Source organism: Indicator indicator, chromosome Z (assembly GCF_027791375.1).
Source record: "Indicator indicator isolate 239-I01 chromosome Z, UM_Iind_1.1, whole genome shotgun sequence".
In the NCBI taxonomy this organism is placed as follows: Eukaryota; Metazoa; Chordata; class Aves; order Piciformes; family Indicatoridae; genus Indicator; species Indicator indicator.
Window position 1 is genome coordinate 73,809,027 of NC_072053.1, and position 19,361 is coordinate 73,828,387.

Below are 19,361 nucleotides of genomic sequence, written 5' to 3' on the forward strand. Positions count from 1 at the left end.
ATATGTTTCTTCTTATTTGCAGAGACCTTGCTTCAGCTTTTCTTAGTATGATAATATGCTCCCTATGTATTTTTCTTGTCCCCACTCTTTAACAGCTTTAACAGCTGTAATACTATCAGATTTCAGGTACATTTCACCATATCTTACTCCAAAAACTTTAGACTTGGTGTGAAAATATCTAGAGAGAGAAAAATATTCATTTAGAGGTTGTTTAATGTTAAAATAGGTCCTTAAGAAAGGTTGAATGAATTGTATTATTGACGGAGGAGACCAAAATAAATATGTTAAAAGCTTAACATTAAGCCAGTCATACTACATCTATGCCACTACACTCAGCAGTGCCAGGAGATTTTTTTCTGGGACACTGTAGTTCTGTCATCTGTACAGCTAGTTGGTAGAACAGCTGCTGGCACAGGTTTTGGCCTGGACACAATTCAGAAGTTGGCAAGACACTGTCTCTGGTGGGTATTTTAGACGTGACCAGCCTGTTCCAGAGATTAAAAGGTAAGTAATATAGGTGCAAACTGTTCTTTGCAAGTTGGTCACTGTGCCAGAGATCATTCCTTGAGATATTTATTAGTTGATACAAATTAGTATGCACATTCAAGAAAAAACATTGCACATTGAGGGGAGAAACATAGTCCTTCTTTCAGCTTCAGGAGCAATCTCTGAATTCCTAAATGGTTCTTCAGCTTTCCGTACATGTAATCATCACATACATGCTTGCTCTAAATGCTTAACAATATCTAGGTTCAACACCATTTTTTGTTAAGGATGCACTCATACCTTTCCTTATTGAAAGTGGGTGAAAAACATTAGTAAGGTCTAGGAAGAAGTACAGCAGTCTTAGTGTCCTTGCTCTGTATCTTCTCGTTGGATAATTCCATGAGAAAACTGTTTAAATACATATCAGTTGGATCAAGTGAATGTAGTATTAAATTGTAATTGTATGAGGGGCCTCAGCACAAAAAAAGAAAAAAAGAGGAAAAAAAAGTTCAAGTTGCATGTTCCAATTGCAAAAATCAGTATATGACATTAAAGCAGGCAAAAACGTCTTTCCCTCAAACTCAGTTTGGTAACAGAACTAATAATTCCAGGAACTCCTGGGAACTAAAATGCATTAAGAGCTCTTTAGCTCTGAAACAGGTAACCCGAAGGAGAAGAGTTCCAAACAGAAAAATATGCAGTAAGTATTGTCAGTGCACAGAAGACTAACCAGCACTTTAGCTTTCTCATATAAATACCACAAATTGAAAGAAATTGAACCTTATTTTAGAGTTTTTTTTTTCTCACAGAGAGAAATGTCAATATTTTATATTTTATTTATGATGTGTGTACTGTACTAACCTCCCTCCAAAAGAGGATTCCTGGAATAAATGGGTTTGATCCATTCTGCACTGTGTGGTTTAGTGCCTCAAGGCTCTTCAGTGTAGGGTTTGTTTTTTTTTTCCTTCACTTGTGTGCATTTTGTTCAGTAGTTGTTAGTGGTACCCTTGTTTCACTTCTTGATTACTGCATTTTGTAGCCTGCTGATGTTTCACTGCATGATCTATGTCTGATACAATTTCTTCTCAGGCTTATTTTTGTGAATCACTGTGCAAGCAGCAGGTTTTGTACTGAGGAATCAGTCTCACCTCCCAGGTTATATGACTAAGGAACAGCTGCAGTGCTGTTCCAAAGCCCCTGAAGGAGTCATCTCACTTGGATGTAGGGCTCCATAATCATTGAACTTGGTCCCCCAGGTCAGAGTTTGAAAACCGCTATTTTAGTGCTTGCTTGCAAGTAGCAATCTAAGTGATGTTTGCAACAAACATTTACTTGTTTCCTCATGATTGTAACCCAAAAGGTCTCTTTGGTACAGCTGGTACCCTTCCAAGGGTTCAAAGACCTTTATGTGAAGTACAAGGGATGGAATTCTAGGTGTTAGAGTGGAAGCACTCCAGGTTCTCAGATGCAGGATGCAGTCCTTAAAGAAAGAGGCAGTAGCCCTTTTGTAATGCTTTGGTACTGCACAACACAATGTTGTATTTCAGTAAGGTCGGTTTCCATGGTGCAGATTATTAACCTTTTATCTGTATTAGGATCTGCATGGCAAAATGTCCTCTTCAGCTTCCTCAGAGAGGAATTACCATTGAGTCGTGTAGCCCTCAGCCTTGCACTACCTAATACCACTGTTAAAGGGATGAAAGTTGTAGTACCTGGAGGAGGTGATACAAATGCTCCTTACTGAGTTGAAGTGCTGTTATCTGTCCAGGTTAACAGACTGAAGAGACGCAGAGTAGTTGTTGCCACAACAGTCTGAGGATTCCAGCAACTTGGATCCTACTTTTGACATGCCTACAATTTTTATCTGGAATAACAAGATGCATCATAAAGTCTCCAGTCCCAGGCTACATATTGAGGCTCAAGATATGAACACCAGAGGTCGTTAATTCCCTCAATCTTAACTAAAGATTTTCCTCAGTAATTCAGATGAAAAACCCCCGTGAGGTACACCTCAGTGGGAGATGAGATGCAAATATATGCTTAGGCTTTTCAGCTGGCTAAGCCTCTCTTGGAGTAGAACATCATGTCCAATGATTGTCTGAAGTGCTTACACTTGTCTTCTGAATGGTTGGGCATTTGCCCATAAAGCAGTTTGTCATTAAAGCCCAAAGTCCCATTTTCCAAGACAAGGCTTTAAATGCGTGGGTAACAGCAAGAATGGGCTATTGGTTTCATCTCTGCATCTCAACAAAGTTATGTCATGAGGAATGTAGGAATGACTCACTTTTGCGCAAACCCAGAGGTTCTGTGCTTTTCACAAGGGCTGCATAACGTGAAATACAGGAAAAGTCATTAGACCTTTATGCTTCTTCCCCGAAGCTATGTGCTTGCTCTTTCTCTGTAGCCCAAAGAAGATATATCTATTTTAGGGACTTTGAACACAGAAGTATGACATACCCACATGTCATTCTATGGATATCATAGCAGCATAGAGATTCAAGAAAACCGAATGTGATTACGTATCTCTTCCAAGAAACACCAAGGTGTGCCGTCATTAAGCAAAGATTAATAGCTCATTTATCAGAGAAACAAAATACAAGATCCTGATTACAGGAACTAGCAAGTGTAATTATTGCAGAATTACTTAACAGGAATAAACTGTTAAGTACCTGATAATCACATAAATCCAAGGACTGAGAGAACTGGTCCAAAGACTGAGAGACCTAATTTGTGAGGTGTGTTGATACAGTAGAGTTCTGATCAAAAACTACTGTTTCTGTAGTTTTTTAACCTTTATTGGTGTGTGACTATCTATGATACTATTGCTAGTGTGTAGTCTAGCTCCTGAACAGTAGCTGCAGTAGCGCAGCCTGCATAAGATAGCTGGATGTAATTCAGTGTGCCATTTGCTTCAAAATGTGTGCAATAGTTGATGTATACAGGGGTATAAATATACAAATGAATGTATGAAATGCAGTATGCAATAAGAAACACAAAGAAAGTGAAGACAATTCCCATGTTGTGTGGATTCCAATGCTCCTTTCTTTTTTTAAAGTTTCAGTGGTGAATATCCTGACTGAAGCTAGAATCTGTTATTTGCTGCATGTGTCCATATCCTTGCACTGTATCTGTCACTGGAGTATTGGGGGGGGGGGGGGGGGGGGGTGGAAGGGGGAATTTTTAAAAAGGTATTTTCTGTTACTATCAGAGAAATGTAAGGTTTTGGTAATCAAGGAAAACTTCGATAAATTGGTAAATAATGTAGGTGATTTATAACAAAAATCAAGAGCAATTTAAAACTGCAATAGGTAGATAAATTCCGATCCTTTGTTTGTAACAGAGGAAGATATAAAATGTCATTTGCTTTTCTGAGAAGTACTTAAAGGCATCACTGAAGGAAAGGAATCAAAGTTCTGAGGTTTCTGGAATTCAGAGCAGAAGTATAATTCAACTTCCTCCTTCCCCCCCCACCCTGGTTTTAAATACCAGAACATTACCAAACACATAGGTGTATGAATAAACAAAGAGTCATTATAACTGCTGGAAAATAATTTAAATTAGATCCTGGGAATATCAGAATAAATTAATTTTTTAAAAAATTTGGTTTTGAAAGCTTATCTCATTGGTTGTTTCACAACTCATTTTGGTGATCCCTACAACAGCTTGTAAGTATTTTATTCCTTTGGGTGATGTTCCCAACAATATCTAAGATAAAGTGAATTCTGCCTTTGAAATAAATGCCAGAAGATGGTTTACATTAATTCTAACTTTGCAACCTAAGGCCATTTTATGGTATCTATATTGGAATACTCAAATACTGGGGGGGGAAAAAAATAAAAAAATCTACTTACCTGTACAATCTTTCAACACCACCCAACAGGCAAATTTCATAGGAAATAATGCACTTGTTCCTAATTGTGAGTTTGAGCAAATTACCACAGAAGGTGATGTATGTGTTCATCACCTGCAATTCTCTCCAGGGGGACTGAATGTTTTCATCTTTAACCACATAGCGGCTGTTCATTTCGGTACTGGAGTATCCCTATAGCACTTCAGAGATTCAAGATAGCCTTAGGTTGTCTCAGACCTTAAAAAGTCTGCTTGAAATAATGACAGTCTTCTCACACATGCATACACAAACACAACTTGTTAAAGAAGTAGTCATAAGGTTGGGGCTGCTTTCAGTGTGCCAGGAGAGGTTCTGAGCTGATGCCTGACAAGGAAACCATTAAATGCCTTCGTTCACATTTCACTTCAGTGTGCTGGATCTCAGCCCCATTTAAATCAGTGGTAATGTGTTCCCCATTGCAGTGGAGCCAGAAATTCAGCCAGCCTCCCAAGCTGTAGCTGCTGTTTTAATGGTTTTTCTCACACCTACATGATGCAGAGGTCAAAAAGAGGGACAAGAAAGCAGGTATGCTAGGAATTCCTCAAGGTAACTCTCTCTAAGGGATCTGCCTGCTCTACAGCCAGCATATATTTGAGAGACAGAAGAATGCAAGGATTCATTATATTTCTAGGTGTTGTGCCGAGTGCTAAGAGTCAGAAGAGCCCTACAGGCAGAGTGCACAGTCCTCATGGAACAGGCAGGCTACACTAAGGTAACCACAAGCAGCAATGTTCCCTGACGCTTAGATACCACTGTGTTTCGTTTTGTTTTAAATAGAGATGATGGATGTATTTGTGTTAAGGCTAGCGGCGCGACAAGCTTTGTGAGCCGCAGACCTTTCCGAAGAGGATGGAGATGCGCACACAAAGAGGCCTGGCAGGTAGAGGGAGAGCTGCCGCAGAGATGCTTTCCTCCCGGCAGAGACAGCCATTTCTTCTCTCCGCATTGTCTCCGCCGGGGACCCCAGCGAGCCAAAGGCCTGCTGTCTGCCGCGGCCACACCAGCCCCGCACGGCCCCGGCTCGGCTGGGGAGGCAGCAGCGGGCGGTGCCAGGCTTTGGCTGCCCCCGCCTGCCGGGGTCGGTGGCCCCGCTCCCGGGGACGGGCACGGCTGGCGGCGGGCCCGCCCGCCACCGCCCGGCCCCTCCGCCCGCCGGGGCGGTGGTAAGCTCCCGCCGTGCCTCCCGGCGCATAAAGGGAGGTGGCAGGGGCCGGCTGGGGGCAGCGGCTGGCGGCGATGATGGAGCCGGTGCAGACGGAGATGTGGAAGGCGCAAAGCCTGGAGGAGCTGATCCGCATCCTCCATCGGATATTCGCTGAGGACAAAGTCAGCGTAGAGGAGGTGCAGGCGCTGATGGAATCGTATGAGAGCAACCCCGAGGAGTGGCTGCAATACGCCAAATTCGACCAGTACAGGTACAAAACGTCTTGGAGCGGGCATCCCGCGACTCCGCGACGCTCACTTTACCAGTGGGGCCGGCGGCAGGGCACAGCCCCAGACAGACAGCGGGAGCCACCGGTACGCCCCACCAGCCGCCCTCCAAACCCAGCCGATAGCTCCTCCGGCAGCGCCGAGGGGGCCGAAGGGCGAAAGGCTCCTCCGGCACCTCGGCGGTGCCCCGCGGCGGGGCCGGGCGGGGGCGGGGAGCGGGCGGGGCGGCACCGGCCAATGGCGGCACCGGCTGGCCCCCAGCCGCGGTCCTACGGAGGGTTGGGACCGGCGGAGCTGCCCCTAGGACCGCGTCCGGGCGACGGCTGAGGCGTGGTGCTGCCTCGGTCAGGGGTATAACTCGCGGAGGGGACAGCAACATACCGAAGCAACCAAAAAGATTAAAAAGTCGGGGGAAGAAAAGCCCGGGAGAAGCAACTTGGCAGCAGAAACCCCCGCGGAGGTTGTGCAGCCTGCTGGGGTAGGGGGGCGGACCCCCCCAAAGCTGGTGTTTGGTGTCTGTCGAGGAGCCGGTGCTGGCTGCCCCCTGCGCTTCCGTCTCTTTATCCCCGAGGTCGATGGATTTTGCTGTTTGGCAGGAAGAGGGAAGATACCTGTTAGGGTTTTGAGTCACTCCAACTTTGCTAACAACTGATTTATTCCTGCCATTGGTGACTTCCCTGTCTTAAATTTCAATGTAAACACATTTTATTCACGACTTTCTTTAAAAAAACAAAACAAAGCAAAACAAACGAAAAACAGACAAAACCAAAGCAAACAAAATCCCAAATAAGACCAACCAACCAAAAATTAAAAAAGAAAAATCCAAAACCAAAGAGAGAGAAAGAGAGAGAAAGAAAGAAAACCAAAATTAAACCCCAAATGAAACCTAAACCCCAACCCCCCATATTTTTCCTTTTAACCTTGCCATCATGAAAGCATGGCAGGACTTCATTTAGCCTCCTTTCAACTTGCATTGACTATCCTCCATTCAGAACAAAGCACAAAATTTGTGACAGAACACAGAGAATTAAGAATGGGTAAAATACAGTGTGCTAATCTTAGAAGTATGCATGGCAGCCTTTTGATTTTGGCCAGCCAGACCTGCTGTACAGAAATAACATCACTTGAAAAATTCAGTCAAATGCCAGCACTGATTGCTTATGTTCTGGCATCACAGTAAAAATATGTCTACCTATGTAATGTGCAAGTTGTGGATGCAGTGAGAAGCAGCATACAGATGTATATGCTATACTTTGAAATTAATTCACCATGAGCATCTTATCATGAGTAAAATAGAGTGGTCTTAAGTGGAAACTAACTAAAACCCCAGCTGACCTCAGTGCACTTTCTGTGTGCTCCTGACTGCATCTTTTAGGCAAGACTGAGGTGTCCTTTCACTGGCATAAATATCTGTTTCTCTTAGCAAAGTGCAAATAGTCATGACTAAAGCCAAAATTACATCAGAAGGTCTCAATGGGTTACTTGCACCATGTCAGCTACACGCACCAGCCATGATCAGAAGAGCCCAGCTATGGAAAGTAGTGTCTGTGGAAAGTGATGTCTAGAGCAAATAGAGGATAAGTGGCATCTTGGGGAAGGCTTGCAAAAGAGTATAACAAAACCAACATCGGATATTTTCAAGTCCTGTGAGCAAATCACAGTCTATAATGTGTATCTATAAGAAGCAATCTTCTTCTGTGCCACCTGTAAGTTACGACATGAAATTTTCAGGAAGAATTTTGTTATGATAAACTTTATTTACAAGTAGATACTTGCAGAATTCACTCCACAAGTGTTTTATCCACAGAAGATGCTACAATACAAGACACAGAACTTTCAGTAACAGACTAGGAGAACATGTATGGAAAGTCTGTCATACTATTTCTTTGGGGTTTTGGCTTTGTACAAATGAGTGCTGCATAACAGAAGGAAAGCCAAGAATATCTGAAAAGGAGCTGCAAAAGTATGAGACTATGTATTTTCCTTGTTTCATTGCAGTCTTCTGTTTCTAATTATAAGCCAGCTGCTGGAGTGACTTCATTCAATAACTATTTTGATTTGATCCTGTCTACCACTCTAGTCTCAGACACACAGTTCCCAAACTCCCATCATCTGTATTATTCAAAACCAATATGATTATAAAATATCAAATATATCTAGTTTTTTCTTCCCAGAAAAAGAACTCTTGTCAGAAATAAAATAAAAGTACAACTTAATTTTCCAAGTAAAACTTGGCTCTCAAGAACAAGAAAAAAAAATTGTATTTCTGTGTCTTGACCTTCCTTCATAAACGTGTTTGTGTAATTTTGTCTTTTATGGGCATATCAGTACAATAAAAAGAAAATACTTTGTATTTCAGGTATACAAGAAATCTTGTGGATAGTGGAAATGGAAAGTTCAACTTGATGATCTTGTGCTGGGGTGAAGGTCATGGCAGGTTCGTATCCAAAGTCTATGGTTTTAGCAAACAGATATAAAGCCACTGTATCTTTCACTGTCAAGCAAAAAGAGAAATTCAACCAGCTCTATGTGAGCTATCAGAAAAGTGTCTGGAAACTAAGCAGTGCAGAGCTCCTGTTGGTATATCAGTCCTGAGTATTTGCGAATTTGTACCTCATGGACATTTTTAGAGCACCCTTAAAATTGATTCTATCACATCTAAGCATCCCTTCTGTCAAGGGAGGTTTTTTAGTCCCAGAGATACAGTGGGTTCAGGGTCTGTACAACCCATCCCATAGAACATGGTTGCATAAGAAGGACTTGGTGCGGTGTAAATAGTTTTTGTTCTCTCATGTTGTTTAACTCCTATCTCTATGAAAACAAAAGTAGATTTGTGTTAGGACAGAAGGGTGTAAGGAGAGAGCCCCTTTCCAGGAATACTTGGCTTTCTCCAGGTTCATGCATCCCATCTGCTCCTTCAAAATGGGCTACACTGCTTATGTAGCTTCCTGACTTGTGTACATGGACTGCAGTCAAACAAATGTGAAGGTGGGATCTGTCCTTTGGAAGATCTTTTACAAAGTTTGGGATAAAACAAAATACGGAATAATTAAAATTTGCCTGTTTTGACAGATTGTTCTTAAATATGAATAGATAAAAGAAAATGTCGGAACAGTTCTTTGTTTTAATTGAGCATGCAATTGAATGTTTACAGTATTCTCTGGGGAAACCATGACTTTATACTCAGGATCCTTCCAGCCTATTCCCACAAATCCTATAATTTATGTCAAACCGTGTTTGAGTTGAATGAGCATTTGCTGGAACTAGACTGAGACCACAAGCTGGTTTTGCTTCCTGCATGAGGACAATCAGATTGATCTCATGGCACGTGGAAGAAGCATGACAATGTGGCATTTGTGAACTCTTTTATGCCTGAAGCAAGGTCTTCTCTCTTGGCATCTTAGCTTGTAAGAAACCCTGACATTTGTTTACTGAACAATGTAAAAGTACGAAGTTTTTTAATGAAACCCAGTGGTACTGTAGTTCGAGGGTCAGATTCCCCCTTCTCCTTTGCCCCTGATGAGTGCAGAGCTCTCCCATTTTCCTAATCCCTTTGACTTCTAGAAGCATTAGTCACCTGTTTAAAAAAATAAAACCTAAACTAGACTACATGTCTAGCCCATATTTCTCCAAATATAGCAATTAAAACCTTCTTTGGAATAAGGAGACAGGTCAAGGAAGCAGACAAATCACAGCAGACCCTGCTGTTTTGTTTATGTTTTGCCAACCTAGTGAAATGAACAGCTTAATGTAGCTGGCTATGATTGGTACTATCAGAGTGAGGGGTACAACATTTTTTTTCAGCAGATGTCTGTGCACCATGGAAGTAAAGAGACCATATAAATTAAGCAGAAATGGCTCCTTTCTCCCATAAGCACGGTGGATCTGCAAATGTCAAGTGTTCTTGCAAATGTATGCCAGCCTCTAACTGGGGTCACTGTGGAAAGCATTGTTTTACTTCTTGGCCCACAAGAGTGTGTTCTGAAAATTTTTCTGTCCTCCTTCCTCCAGCATGTACTTCTCTGTGGAAAAGTCATAGGCTGATTAATGTCTGACTTTTCTTAACGTTCTCCTGTATGTGAGCTTATCTTAAGAGATTTCTAAAGCAGCATACCTTACGTATAATTAAGGCATAGCTTAATCACTGTGAATGTTTTTTCCTACCACTCTTGTTCGTGACCCTTGTGCAATGGCATTTCAGTCTTGGGCTATGTCCATATACAATATGCTATGTAATTTGTCCTGCTTGCTGTACTGAAATCAAATATGTATGTCAGACTGAGTTCAGTTATTCTTTCTACATATATAGCAGTATCCATGACCACACTGACTCACACTGCTTCATGAAGATCCTCCAGGGAAATCTGAAGGAGACTCTGTTTGAATGGCCTGAGAAAAAATGGAATGGTGAAATGATTAAGAAATCAGAACGTGTTTTGAGGGAAAATCAATGTGCCTATATTAATGGTAAGCTATTAAGCTTGTTCTGACAACTACCCACCCATGAGCCTTATTCCTAACATAAAAGTTCATCTGCTCACTATCTCCTGCCTTTAATGGTATAATTCTATAATACTTTAACACTATAATGCTAATCCATATACCGTTTAAGAACATGGCTCTCTAGATTCTGCACAAACCTGTATTTAGATTCAGTAACAACAAAAAAACACGACTAAAAGATGTCCTTTTACCTCACACTTAAGACACTGTAACAATGGCTGGATACTTAAATATCCTGGGTAGCTTCTCTAGGCCAAGCAGTCTTTGGCATTGTGTCCCCAATGGCGGTCTGAAATTACTTGTAAATATAGATCTTAAATGGTATTTTGTGGGAAATAAGGGAAACAAAGTTTCAGTAGCTAAATTACCTTTATTTTATTTTTTTTTTTCAAAGAAACAATCCTTTTGGTCAGTCATGGAAATCCTAGATATAAATGCACAGTGAAAGCTGGCTATGGAATAAACGGACCAGCCAGGAGCAGAGGTCCCGAACCTCATTGCTGCTCCCTGAAAAATCAGCAAAAGATTCTACTGCTGAATTGCAGTGTCAGCAGAATTGAGATGCTCAGGTCTACCCACTCTACCAAAAAAGCTGCCTGACTCCACATGATAAAACTAACTTGTCTCCAGTAAGGCTCACTAGGTACCCTAAGTCTTTGTCATTACGCATGTGTAACTACCATCACCTTGTACTACACTGGAGGCCATCCAGGAGTGGTCAGTTGTGTGTAACATATTCTGATGCTATGAAAGACATTGCACATCATGCTGAACATCAACAATTTCAGCAAAAAAAGGGCAGTGTCAGAGAAGGGGGACACATGCCTATGTGATGAGTTAAAAACTCAAGTACACATCTCAGTGTGGCTGAGCTTGGAAACTCCCCAGCTGGAGGGAGCTTCATCCTCATTTATGGACCTCTATTTAGGTAAACTGTGTTAACAATACTTAGGGTTTACACAAGTTGAGGGTGTACTCATGATTTTCAGGGTATCATGCCATTGTTGCACAATACAGGGCTATGTATTATATAATATATTAATTTAAGTACAAAGGCCTGAGTTGTTTTTCACAGCAGGGTCATAAATTTATATTCAAGCTCTTTTTTAAGTTACTCACAAATTGTACTTTAGTGTAGGATATTAATTATTTTATGAAAGTGATTCTTCATATCCTATGTTTTCATTTAACAGTGTGAATTCTACACCATCATCGCAGAAAGAGACATTACTTGATTGTAACTACACAACAGATAGTGCCCTCTTTTATTACATATTCAACTATGCTACCATTCAGTTGTGTTTGGAAGTGTTCCAGGCAGTACTAATTTGTCACATTAGTCAAAAAAGAAGACAAATGAAAAGCCTGTTCTCCAAACGAATAGACTGGAAGGACTTATTAAGAAACACATGGCCTGCAGTAGAAGAGAGCTATATCTCTGTCTACAAGTCCATACCCTGAATACACGTTGCTGACTTCTAATGTGACTAATATCTGTTAACAGGCTAAGAATTAGCAATATAAAATCTTTTTCTTTGTAAGATGTCTCACTAATTTTTAGAAACACAAGCCCTCCAGCTTCTGGAGCAACTATAACAACAGCATCTCCTAGGAAAGTAAATAACCTTGAAGTTCTTTGGGAATGATAGCTAGAAAACTGCTAGCAGCATGATCTTCCTCCGGTTTCTCTGGGTTTCTGTTGGCCTTTATCTTTTAGCAGATAAACCAGAATTTATGTGAAGTGTGGAAGGAGAGAGCATGTTTTGAATTACCAGTGTATTTAGGAATCTGCTAGAGAACAACAGTTAACCACCCCCCATATGCATTATTCATTGCCCATAAAAGTGTGGTCATACGTATATGGCTTTCTCACCAGTATCAGCTTAGAAAGTATTTCTCCAGGCATCAGATCTCATTAAACCTTTCTCTTAACACAACCTCTTTTTTCACACCCTTGCTGCTGTAGACTCCATTGGCCTGCACCGTGTGGAGAACATAAGCCACACAGAGACTGCTGTAAGCCTGCATTTGTACAGCCCACCCTTCGACAGCTGTAACACCTTTGATCAGAGGACTGGACACAAGCACAAAGTGAAGATGACCTTCTACAGTGAGTTTGGAGAAAGGACTCACAGTGTAAGTACAAGATAAAATGCTCCCGATCCTGCCATGAGTTGTGAGCCCGTGTGGGTCAAGGGGTTGACCTCTTGCCTGTGGATGCCCTACCTCTCTTGGGGCCATCCCTCTCTAGGCACCAGCATAAAACCTGTTTTCAAATACTACTGGATTTGCTCTTTGTGGAGCTCCCTGCTTTGTAGCTTGCTTCCCTTTAATCAGCAGGACATCAGTTCTGAGCAGAGAGGAGAGTTAATGAGCATTTTGCTACTAGCTAAGTTCTTCAGGAAGAAAATGATGGTAAATGCAACCCAGTCAATGGAAAACTCTGAAGCAGCTGCATTGTTTTGGCCAGCTTAAGCTATGTGTAACAATTCCTGCCTGAACTGTTCTGCCAAAAAGCATCGTATTTCAAGTCAGCTGCTTTAAACCTTTGTAGCTTACTCTAAAGAACTATTTAATAAATTTAATTCTTTAAACTCAAAACTTTCAGACAGAAAGACTTGCTCTGGACTGGGAGTAGGCTGGTCATTTGTTGTCTGCATTCCTGAGCAATGGTGTGACCTTTTATTTGGTTGGAAAAAAAAAAAACAACATTTTAGATCAGCTTTGGGGGACCAAGCTGGGAGAATTTAATAGGGTTCCTTTTAGTGCTCTTCCATGCACTGGGAAACAGAACTTCTTATATGAGGAGAAAAGACAGATCCTTGATATTCAGCCACAGAGGTTCAAAGACTGTTTGGTTTTGTTAGATACAGAACATTTTCATCTTTCACTGAAGCCAGAAGTTCAGTGTTCAGGCGTTTCCTGGGGTGAGCCCTTAGTAAGATCCAGTTAAAGTTACATAATTGACGAATGCCATGTAAATTATTCCTTTGAAGTTTGTCACATTACATGATTACAACTTCACCAAACAGATGAAGCAAAACTTTGGGCTTTCTGAGTATGAAAAATCCTTGAAAAAGTAAACTCAAATTTATACTACAAATTTTAAAGGGAAGTTGACATGGAAAAATGTTGAACAAAATTCGTGCAAGAATTCGATGTTTGCTTGCTTTGTTTTTAAGTGTTTATTGGATATGAAGTATGTAAGATAGCAAGCAAGACTAGATGTTTTGACTAGGACTATTTTTATACTTTTGATCTGTAATCATCTGGCAGTGTTTGTACCTTTTGTGGGAAACTGGATCTGACTTACAGAAGAGAGGTACAATTTAATCATTGAACTTCTTTCATGAATTCCTGTAAATGAAATTCCAGTAAGGGAGAAGGTGATAGCAAGTCTGGGTTATCCAGCTTCCTGAAATGACTTCACACTACAAAAATCCTCTAGTCTCAGTGAAAACTGACTGGAATTTTATTCTTCTACTTACCAGATCTCAAAAGAATGTAGGGAGACAGAGAGCTGTAAGTTAAAAATACCAAAAGGGTAATGTAAATTGTGTATCTTTTATGAGTGAGAAGACCTGCCTAGCTCAAGCACATTCGGTGCTTCTTCTTTGTCTTAATTTTTTTCTGCTGGTAAAATACACTGGTAAATCCCTAGTGGCCATTGCAAAATCTTAATTAACTATCTCTCTAGTAAATAGATAATAAGCTATATAGGCCTAATAATTGAAACAGTATATAATGTCATCATGGACCTGTCTGTGGAAGTAGCTGTTTATACCATCCTGTTGCAAAATATGGGAATTTTCATGTGAAAGTTCACTGAGAGAAAACTCATTCTGTCTGGAGTCTCATAGCACATTAGTCCCTCCTGCCAGGATTTTGCAGGGACAGAAGAAAGTAAAACAAAGTACTGGGGAAAAGAATATAGCCTGAAGGAGAAAGGACTCCTCAGCTGATCTTTCTGCCATGGGCTTGCTCATCGTCACACAAAGCCAGTGGACAGGGTTATTTTTTGTTAGGTGCATAGTGCATAGTACTGAAAATAACTTCACTAAGTATTTTAAGGTGCTGAGCTACTCTGAATAAAGGCCTGTGTTGAGAACATGAAATAGGGGGCAACTGGCTCTTTCCTCAAAACAGCAACCTCTTCTCTTTTTCTTCTAGGCAACAGCAGTGCTGCAGGAGAACAACTGAGAAGCACCAGCATGTGTTTGCATAAGACCTGCTGAATGTTTAAATGGGGACAGAAGACTTGCTTGGCTAAGGCCTATGGCCAGCTATATTTCTATACCTTTGTACATAGGAGTACACTAGGGCAGCTTTCAGGCCACCCAGGGGAATGCCAGTTATGGGACACTAAGCTAACTAGTGCCATAAACTACTTCAGGGGTTAGATGCCTTTTCTCAGGCTCCTGTCAGAATTAAATAGTTTGTTTTCTGATTCTAGCCTCCTTTTGATTTCACTTCTGATACCACACTGAGAATATCAGAATTAAGGTTTTTAAATGTTGTCTGACAATACCTAATAGGCCTCTGTGTATGTATACTCTCAATGTAATTAACTATATAAACGTCTAAGCTTCCAGTCACTTGTACCTATGGATAGTACACTAGATAAAACTAACAGCAGCTTTTTCTTTTTTTTTAAATTAAGTCTTTTAGATAGTTTTGTGTGGTTTTTACTTTTTGGGTTTTTTGTTTGTTTTTTACAATTTCATTTGTCAGATCTTGTTTAAAATAGGAGCAGCAAAATGCTTCATGCACAATGATTTTTCAAAACTGATTGGGCAGATTTTTTTCTTTTTTTTGATAAGACTAATCATACTTAATTCAACTAATGTCCAGTTTCCAAGGTATTATATATAGCTACTAAAAAAAGTAACTGAAATAAAACTGGATTTGTGCACAGATTTCAAAGTTTTCAGCCTTTTTCTCCTGGTAACTGAAATTCTTCACACTTTACCAAAACTGAAGTCTTCCAAACAATACACTATTAGAAAAGGCTTTAAAATGTTGAAAATATTTCAAACATGCAAAGAAACCTAATCCCAATTAAGCTGGTAGATGTTCTGCCATTTGAGTTCACTGATGCTTAGTTTTATCCTCCAGATTTAGTTACAAGGAAAGAACCATCTTGAAAAAGTTAACTCTAATTAAGCATATCAAAATCATGAAAGGTGCCCACATTGAGGCTTTCCCACTCACTTAATGCAGCTAATAAGGTAAGACAAGTAGAGAATGTGCAGCAAGCCTCCTGGTCCAGTAGGTGACTGCTGATTACCCTGGCAGCACTTTAACAGTATCCTTTTTAGATGAGTCTCATTTCCCTGCATATTGCCAATCCCCAAAAGCATGTACTTTATGAGATCCTGTTTCCAGGGATACTGTCAAATTTTAGCTCTTTGAGCACTTTTTAAGCAAACCAATGCTTTAGGGCTGTAATTATTCCTTGAAGGCCTGGAGGAAAGCAGTATGTGCTTTGCAGGTGTTTTTTAATTTCTTTGTTTGTTTGTATTTTGGTGGTTTTTTTGGGGTGGAGGAGGAATAAAGGGGTCATGGAAGAAGTAGAAAAAGGAAAAGATAAATCAAGCCTAAAGACAGAAATAATAAGAAGAAAAGAACAGAAATAAGCATCAGCAGTTAAGTGGGGATGGAGCTAGATTTGTATGCCAGAGAGTGATCAAGCGAATATGCAGCCCAGAATTGAAGGAAGCATTAGGCACAATAACACTGCAGATGTAAAGAAGCTCCTGTGCTTTTTCTAGACTTCAGAACAGCTGCATTTATCATGTTTCTTTCTCATTCACTATGAACCAATTTCTGAAAAATCTTGTCAGGCCAGAACCTGGGCTTGAGCATCTTAGTTTGGCATGACTCGAGTTGTGAGAGTGTCACAGCACCAGAAATGATCTGAGGCTGTCAGTCTGGTCACCCTTCTCATGCACAATCACCTGAAGCAGATAGCTCAGGACTATATCCAGTTAGGTTTTGAGTATCTCCATGAATGGAGGCAACACAGCCTCTCTAGGCAAAGTCATCCAGTGTTTGACCACCCTCACAGTTAAAAAAAAGCTTTATGTTTATAAAAGAATGTCTTATATTTCAGTTTTCACCCATTGCTTCTCGTCCTTTTCCCTCCCTTCTTACAAGAAATAAACAGTTTTACTTACCTAACTTCAAATATAGTATATCAATCATACTTCTGCTTACTAAGTAAAATTAAAGGACAAACCAAACAGCTTCACAGATCACAGGTTCAGTCAGATCAGGGGAACTGGAAAGATTGGAAAGCCAGCCAAGAAGCACAGCAATGATAACAGCAGTTAGCTGTGCCAAGATCTATCCGTGTAGAACCATAGAGCAGTACTCCAGCTAGCCATACACTAGCCATACACATAGCCAGCTAGCCTAGAAAGTGAGGCGGAGGAAATATAGCCAGGAAAAAAAAAAAAAAACAAAAAAACCCAAACAGAAACCCAACCATCTGCTCAAGCTGTCCCAAACACTGTTTGGCCATGGTAAACATGGTTTTGTGCATCACATAGAATAATGCAAGAACTAGTGTTTCACAACAAGATACTTACCAGGTACTCATGCCTGCTGTACCAGAAATGTAACAGGATAGCCTGTCCAATATACATGGCACAGATAGAGGAAACCTCAAGAGAAATGATTAATTGGGTCCAGAGTCCTTAGAACATACACCAGAGCCGCCACCTTTACTAATTCCTAATCACTAGCTATGCATCTTGTGCTGTGTACAGAACAAGCATACAGCTAGCACCTAACAAAGGCAATATTTAATCATTAAATATCAAGCCATATGATGAGAAATAGGCTCAACTTTTCACTTACACAAATATGTTCATGTAATCAGTGCTGGTTTAAAACTTAGAAACAACAAAACAGTATTTGCACGTTATGACGTCTAAACAGCCAAGGCATTAAACCTTCTAGCACACCAAAGTACTTGACCTTTGAAGTAGTGCTAATTGGTCAGCTAATGAGATATCAGCATGCTGTAGGCTCACAATTAGCTTTCATTTGATGATGAAGAGATGTTTAGCGTTTCATATGCTTTCATCTGGGGAGGTGATATTGAGCAGGCTCACTGTACCCATGGGTCCCAGGGTCACTGTATCCCATTTACCTTGGTTACAGCTTAAATCTGTAAATGTTAAGAGATACTGCCATAAACCATTAATACTACTAAATCATTCAGGCTGGCAACAGCAGGAGGGACTCCGTCTAACTATTATTTGGTGCATTAGCAAAGATTTCTGTGCAGGTGAAGAACATAGGGAGGCAAAGCAGCACAAGGAGTGAATTGTTCCCTTTTGGGCCCCACACTACAAGGAGGACATTGAGGTGCTGGAATGTGTCCAGAAAAGGGTGATAAGGCTGGTGAGAGGTCTTCAACATAAGTCCTATAAGGAGTGGCTGAGGAAGCTGTGGTTGTTCAGTGTGGAAAGAGGAGGCTGAGAAGAGATCTCGTTTCTCTCCACAGGTACCTGAAAGGAGGCTGTAGTGAGGTGGGGCCAGCCTCTTTTCCCATGTCCAGGATGAAAGGAAATGGCCTCAAGTTGTACTAGGGGAGGTTTAGATTGGATATTAGGAAAATTTTCTTCATGAAAAGGGTCATCAGGCACTGTAAAAAGCTGCCCAGGGAAGTGGTGGAGTCCCCGGAGGCATTTAAAAGATGTTTGGGACACAGTCTTACAGCTATGTACGGGAAAATGTTAGCTTAGGGTTGGACTTGATGATTTTAAAGTTTTCAATCATGTGGATTCTGTGATTTTATGAAATTGCAAGGGTTTGGTGGTTTTACTTTAGCTTTAGAGAGTCATTATCAGAAATCTTGCAAGAAGTTGTTATCAAAGAAACATTTTATTTGGGAAAACTCTGTAGCACAGAGTTCCTGGGAAGGCATAATACGCCATATGCAAGGGGAAATCTGACAACAAGGGACACTTCAAGACCAGAAATGCCAACCCTGTCAGTGTGGCTGTGACTGATGAGGACTAGATTCTCAGGAACTCAGGATGTGTTCTGGGGGTTTTCACCTATATATAACCAGCAGGTGAGCAGCTCCTTTTCTCCCAGTGCTGAGATGTGGGAGCTCTGAAGCTTCAGAGAGAAGCTCTTGCTGTATAAACACAGCTTTTTAATCTTCTTGTGGATAACTGAGCCTGGAGTTACTTTCTGGACAACTCCTACAAAATCTCAGCATGGATGAATTAGTTCAATTTGTTATTTAAGCCTGGGTGACAGTTAAGTCTTCTGGTGTTTCAGCATTATTAATCTCCTTCTGCTGCTGATGTACAGAGAAACATAGCGGAACCAAAATACACCTTCTGTGATTCTGTAACCTTAATTCCACTAAAAAGCAGGGTTGGGTTTTTTGTTTTGTTTCATTTTCTCTAAACCACAAAGATACAAGATGTGCTATTCACTATCTAAACCTCACAGCTATTTTCTCACACTTCTCTCACCACCAAGAGAAAGCTGTGTTGCAAGAACACAGCCTTCCCAAGGTCAAAAGAGGTGACCTGCCTACAGTGACTCTTTTTGTAGAGACAAGCAGAACAACGTGATGGTCAGGACTTTCCAACCATATTCTGCTCTTGTTGGTTTAGCTCATGAAAGAATTTGTTGTCCTTAAATGGCAGAAAGTGTTACAGTCTGGGGGTGGACTGTAGCTTCAGCCTCTCCGGCTGCAGAGGAAGCAGAACCACCATGGAAAAATTGTGCAGGCCTTTTACCTAGATCTTTATTCAGTATAGGTTGGAATAACAATGCTGTCATCAACTAACTTACAATGTTTTACATTAGTTGAAACAATGGTTCTTATTTTAAAGCCTTACTGTGACTGAGTGCTTAATTCTGGATACATTTATTACTGGAGCCTGCAAACTGTGGCCCTCTCTGAACAGGATTACTTATGAGGCCTTCAAGACTAGTTCTGCCCTTTCTAGCTCGTATGAAGCTTTTTTTTCAGTAATTACATCTCAAATCTTTGAATCTTGTGGGTACTTTGCACTACGCT

The 19,361-nt window shown here is 40.9% G+C and overlaps 1 protein-coding gene across 2 annotated transcripts; it reads left to right on the forward strand.

Moving 5' to 3' along the window:
- Positions 1-5,611: 5,611 nt before the first annotated feature.
- Positions 5,612-14,549, forward strand: CDO1 (cysteine dioxygenase type 1). 2 transcript variants are annotated; one of them, XM_054397830.1, is made up of 5 exons: positions 5,612-5,790; positions 8,166-8,243; positions 10,116-10,273; positions 12,276-12,445; positions 14,480-14,549. In XM_054397830.1, exons 1-5 carry the CDS (start codon positions 5,612-5,614, stop codon positions 14,507-14,509), a joined length of 615 nt encoding a protein of 204 aa, XP_054253805.1. In that variant the 3' UTR covers positions 14,510-14,549. The 2 variants fall into 2 exon arrangements, with proteins under 2 accessions (XP_054253805.1, XP_054253808.1); XM_054397833.1 differs by having other exon boundaries at positions 5,615-5,790; positions 10,119-10,273.
- The last annotated feature ends 4,812 nt before the right edge of the window (positions 14,550-19,361 follow it).